Source organism: Urtica dioica, chromosome 8 (assembly GCF_054948205.1).
Source record: "Urtica dioica subsp. dioica isolate 48M chromosome 8, U.dioica_male_clone48M_v1_H2, whole genome shotgun sequence".
NCBI classification, from domain to species: Eukaryota; Viridiplantae; Streptophyta; class Magnoliopsida; order Rosales; family Urticaceae; genus Urtica; species Urtica dioica.
In genome coordinates this window covers 15,621,438-15,627,086 of record NC_142763.1, presented here as the reverse complement: position 1 = coordinate 15,627,086, position 5,649 = coordinate 15,621,438, and the positions used below count along the sequence as shown (strand labels likewise).

Below are 5,649 nucleotides of genomic sequence, written 5' to 3'. Positions count from 1 at the left end.
CTCGAGATCTATCAGATGAGATGATCAGTGATTTGTTCAGCTTCTTTGGGAATCTCGACAAGTTCGAGAAATCAACGGATATGACCCCCGAAGAAAAAAAGCTTTTCGAAGCTACATGCTTCGGACATTTTCTACGAATGCCGAAAGTCACCCGGTCCTCGAATATCATCCATAGTATCATGGTTAGGTGTGGTCGCTATGGCAAAGACTCTTCCGACATACTTTTTTTTGAGCTTGGAGGCCAACCACGACCCTTTACAAGACAACACTTGGCTGACATCGTGGGTTTGCGCATTGCAGAAAACTACAAAGAGTTCAACTATGACGGCCCTGAAGAGAAGGATGGGCTTTACAAGAAATATATCCTGCCTGTGAAAGAGAAAAACAGGGGACATATAACCTCTTTGGTCTTGAAAAGAAAGAAGTGGCCAGTGGAGAAGAGGGTGAAGTGTTTACTCCTCCATTTCTTGTACGACGTCCTTCTCGCTGATAGCCCAAAAAAATCAATCACGAACATGGCGTTCATTAAAATGGTCGATAACCCCGACGAGTTTAACAACCATCCGTGGGGTAATGTTGTTTGGGATTTCCTAAAGGAACGGATCCATTGCTATGTGATGAAGCGGAAGTCTTACAATAGGATGAAACCCACGAAGATTAACATTGGTGCCTTCATTGTGGCGCTTCAGATTTGGGCATATGAGTGTATGCCCATATTCAGCGAGTTGAAATTATGCACAAAAATTTCAAACACAGCAACCCCGTTGATGCTTCGGTGGGAAGCTAATTCTAAAATCTCTGTGGTCACAGTCAACAAAATACCCTTCAACAGCACCAACGTAACTTCAACTTTCGCTTATATTAAATTTTGATGATGTTCTGGACATATAAGAAAATGAGGTTGATGCAGTTGTAAATCTGCAGTTGGTTTTCAATCCAATCGGATCTGAAGTCGCAAAGCCGTCGAGAGTAGTCAAGAACATCAAGACATCGGAATTGCAAAAAATAAAGGTGAATCATCACACAAAAATACTGTATTTCGTAACAACTATCTCAGGAGTTATGAGTTAATTTTATTTGCACGTAAATACTTTCAGGATCGGGTGAAGGCAGTCGAAACTTGCAATATCAAAATCCGAAATGACTTTGTTTCCCTTCGAGAGTTCGTACTGTCCACATTCAATGATTTTGAATTTCAAACAGGTCTTCGAGAAGATGTCGGCATGAATTTTGTTTCTGTAAGTGGGCAGAAGAAAACAGAAGAAGAAAAGAAGAAAACAGAAGAAGATAAAAAAGAAGTCGCAAAAGATAAGCCCTTTCAAGACGTTATCTATCCAGAAGGAGATCCTGATGCTGTTATCATCCACAAAGAAGACATGGAACTCCTGGAACCTGAAAGATTTATCAACGATACCATAATTGATTTTTATATCAAGTAAGTTTAAATTTGTTTATAATATGACTGCTCTTAGTTATTTCAAGTATCCAGTTCTAGTTATTAATTCACAGAAGGAAACTAGAGTTGCTAATTTTGTAGCTTAGAGCATTTCTTTAATAATATTATAAACGTGTGGGACTTGAAATTATGGGCATAGACTAAATAAGCTGAACTCATGGATACTTATAAAATTTATCAAATTATTGGCATTTCTGTAATAAGCTGAACTTATAAAATTATACCTAATCTGGAATGGTTGGAAGAAATTATAAATTTTTGGGAAATTTCCTAGGAAGCCTGATTACGAGCTCTTCTTGTAGATTTTTGGCCAGAAACTTTCAGTCAGACGAAAAGCACAAGTTTCATTTCTTCAATAGTTTTTTCTTTCGGAAGCTTGCGGATTTAGACCAAGATCGATCTGAAGCTTATGAAGGCAATGAAGCATATCAGCGTGTTCGTAAGTGGACAAGAAAAGTAGACCTTTTCAGAAAGGATTACATATTCATTCCAGTAAATTACAGGTAAGACTGGTTTCAGTGTTGTATTGCCTGAATTTTTTTACTATGCGATTAACCGATGCAACATGGTTACAGTTTTCACTGGAGTTTGCTTGTCATTTGCCATCCCGGTGAAGTGCCAAATTCAGTAGGTAAGAATAAATAGTGATACACTGTTATCTTTTTTCTTGAATAATAGTTATCTCTCGGTCATTTTATGTTTCATTATCATAGATGAAGAATCTGAAAGTGTATCCAAGGTACCGTGCATATTGCACATGGATTCTATCCGAGGAAGTCACAATGGCCTTAAGAATCTCATCCAGAGGTAGCTTTTGACATTTGCCTGATAACTAAGCTAAAGGATACTATGTTTTATATTTTTGCTTAAACTAACTATTTAGTTCTCAAGTTAGAAGCTGTTATTATAGCATTAGATGCTAATTGTGACCAATTTTTCTCATTGTGTCTGTAATGTAGTTATCTATGTGAAGAATGGAAAGAAAGGCATAATGATGCTGCAAATGATGCTTCATTAAAGTTCCTTCTCATGAAATTTATCTCGCTCGAGGTATATATACCTCTAAGTACCACCAAGGAGATTGGCTTAATCACACCAAAATAATGTTTAATAACTTTTCCAAGTCATTGCCTTTTTTAATATTCTACGACATTCTCAAAGCATCTCATAGTGTTTTCAGAATGTTTTTAACTAATTACCAAGAGGAGTGTTTAGAAGTTATCATCTTTTCCAACCATCATTACTCACTGTTTATGAAGAAGGCATTTCTTATTTACAGTTTCATTGTTTTTCATCTTCATTAGTTACCACAGCAGGAGAATTTCTTTGACTGTGGTGTATTCTTGCTCCATTATGTGGAGCGCTTTCTGGAAGAAGCCCCTCTTAACTTCTGCCCCTTCAATGTCACAAAGTCATCCAATTTTGTAAGTTTTCATATATTCCAATTTACATTTTCATATAGTTATTTATTTTTCAGTAGTTCCCCGGTTAGGATTTTAAGAGTGGGAATCAGTACCCTGCAGTACTTCTCTTTTAATCATACTTTGTAGAACGTTGTTTATAAACTTTTACCATTCACACTATAACTGAATAATATTAATTTTTTTTTTTTTTGGTTTTTACATTACTGCTTTTCAATTATAACATACTCTCTATGCGAATGACATTCGTAGAATAACTTACCAGTTCACGTATTTCCAGTTAAGCAGAAACTGGTTCCTGCCTAAGGAGGCTTCTCTCAAAAGACAAAAAATCAAGAAGTTAATATACAAGATCGTTGAAAATCGCTCTCGAAATATGCCAAAAGCTGATAGCATTGATCGAGATCCTTCTCCGGCACCCAGCGAGACATGTGATCAAGAAACTGAAGTAGTAGTTCTTGAACGGATAAACAGTCATGAAGTCAGAGAATAGTTGTCTGAGCCCAGAGGTGATTTGTGCTTTGGAAAATCGGGCTTGGTTTCATCGAATTTATCTGAACTAGGACCTTCTTCGAGCTCATATACTGGCGCGAATTACCAACACTCATTCAAATTTCAATTGCCATAGTTTTGTGGAGATTTTCAACTATTCGTCTTCTGCGTAGCAACTTCGTCTCTCTGGTGAGTTTTTTTTTTTTTTTTGGTAAATATTGAATGTAGTTACATAATTTTTTTTATTGCTACGTTAATTTGTTAAAGAAGGCAGCTTCGTAATAAATAAAAACTTACTCAATGAATACTGTCTTACTTTTTTTTTTTTTTTAAATAGAATACTGTCTTGTTGATTCTATATTTATTGCTATGCTAGTTTGTTAAAAAGGCAACTCTGGAACTAGTTACTCTATAAATACTGTCTTACTTTGACAATAGAGAAACCTTGATCTATTATCAGTTAGACATGGCTGAGTTGGTTGGTAGTTTGCTAATTAAAGACAACTTTGTATATAGAAACCTTGATCTATTATCAACGTCGATCTGTTTCTTTTTGTTCTTTATATTTTATATAGTTCTATAATTTTTTTATTTATTTATTTTATTTTTATTGTTATGGTAGTTTGCTAATTAAAGACAACTTTGGACTAAAATTAATCAGTCTATAATTACGATCTTACCTTTTTTTTTTACGGAAGTATTGTCTTACTTTGATTCTATACCTTTCGTAAAATAGTGAAACCTTGACCTGTGTGAGTAATAGAACAGCTTGGGGATGTCTTTTGGAGCCAACCTCTCAAACAAGACTTGAAGAAAAGAAGAAAGCAACGCTCCGCCAACCAACTCAGCCATGTCTATTACTCACACAGGTCAAGGTTTCACTATTTTACGAAAGGTATAGAATCAACAGGCCTACCATGATGGCAAAGTGCGACATGGTCCCCAAGGATGTGAACGCTGATGTACATGGCTTGCTGTCTGATGTACAGAGGTGACATGGTCCCCAAGGATGTGAACGCTGCTATGACAACCATCAAGACGAAGAGGACCATTCTGTTTATTGACATTCATGTCAATTTATTGACATTCATGTCAAGAGATTGACATTCATGTCAAGAGATTGACATTCATGTCAATCTCTTGACATTCATGTCAATCTCTTGACATGAACATGAATGAATGTCAATATATTGACATGAATAACAATTTAATGACATGAATGTCAATTTATTGACATATTTGTCAATAAAATCTCAAATATTATAAATTCTCAATATATTGTCTATATATTTACAAGGATGTATTTTATTGATAGTTTAAAAGGATATATTTTATTGTCAATAAATTCTCAATAGATCTCAACTGTCAGTTTATATTTTAAAGTTAAAATAATCCCTCACCAACCTGCTAGTGCACAAAGGCTCGCTTGGCGTACATGAAGTCAAACTAGTGGTCAATGGAAGAGAAGACCTCTGCAACACTGGTTGAGTTGGAGATCATACAGACAGCACGTTGGACCTTGGCAAGGTTTCCACCGGGGACCACATACACTTTCAGATTCTTCATCTATGATAATGAAACATAAAATGACCGAGAGATAACTATTATTCAAGAAAAAAGATAACAGTGTATCAATATTTATTCTTACCTACTGAATTTGGCACTTCACCGGGATGGCAAATGACAAGCAAACTCCAGTGAAAACTGTAACCATGTTGCATCGGTTAATCGCATAGTAAAAAAATTCAGGCAATACAACACTGAAACCAGTCTTACCTGTAATTTACTGGAATGAATATGTAATCCTTTCTGAAAAGGTCTACTTTTCTTGTCCACTTACGAACACGCTGGTATGCTTCATTGCCTTCATATGTCAATAAATTGACATTCATGTCAATAAATTGATATGAATGTCAATTTATTGACAAATATGTCATTAAATTGTTATTGACATTCATGTCAATATAATATATTGACAAATATGTCATTAAATTGTCATTCATGTCAATATAATAAATTGACATTCGTGTCAATATAATAAATTGACATTCGTGTCAATATAATAAATTGACATTCGTGTCAATAATGGCATTTCAACAATTTAGATTGCAATGTAAATCAAAATATAAATGTATAATCCTCGGATAAGTCCTCGGAGAAGTCCTACCACGGAGAGCTTGGGCAGAATTCTTTTTCAAACACACCAAATTATAAAATTGAAATATAAATACAAATATAATCATTTATATATATAAATGTATCATTAATAGAAAGTATTTA

General features: G+C 34.9%; 1 protein-coding gene across 1 annotated transcript; it reads left to right on the top strand.

The window, feature by feature from the left end:
* Positions 1-514: 514 nt before the first annotated feature.
* Positions 515-4,366, top strand: LOC149388423 (putative ubiquitin-like-specific protease 2B). The gene is made up of 11 exons (XM_089621709.1): positions 515-570; positions 690-839; positions 925-1,011; positions 1,098-1,435; positions 1,759-1,959; positions 2,032-2,087; positions 2,170-2,263; positions 2,416-2,506; positions 2,761-2,880; positions 3,158-3,558; positions 4,106-4,366. The coding sequence occupies exons 2-10, from the start codon at positions 708-710 to the stop codon at positions 3,368-3,370; spliced, it is 1,332 nt and encodes a 443-aa protein (XP_089477835.1). The 5' UTR covers positions 515-570; positions 690-707; the 3' UTR covers positions 3,371-3,558; positions 4,106-4,366.
* Positions 4,367-5,649: the final 1,283 nt, after the last annotated feature.

What these genes read in the sequence shown, in the direction of transcription:
- LOC149388423 (XM_089621709.1), top strand. Translation starts at nt 708, where the DNA reads ATGCCCATATTCAGCGAGTTGAAATTATGCACAAAAATTTCAAACACA. An exon ending in TTCATTCCAGTAAATTACAG is followed by an intron (nt 1,960 to 2,031) that starts GTAAGACTGGTT and finishes ACATGGTTACAG; the next exon opens with TTTTCACTGGAGTTTGCTTG. An exon ending in TGAAGTGCCAAATTCAGTAG is followed by an intron (nt 2,088 to 2,169) that starts GTAAGAATAAAT and finishes TCATTATCATAG; the next exon opens with ATGAAGAATCTGAAAGTGTA.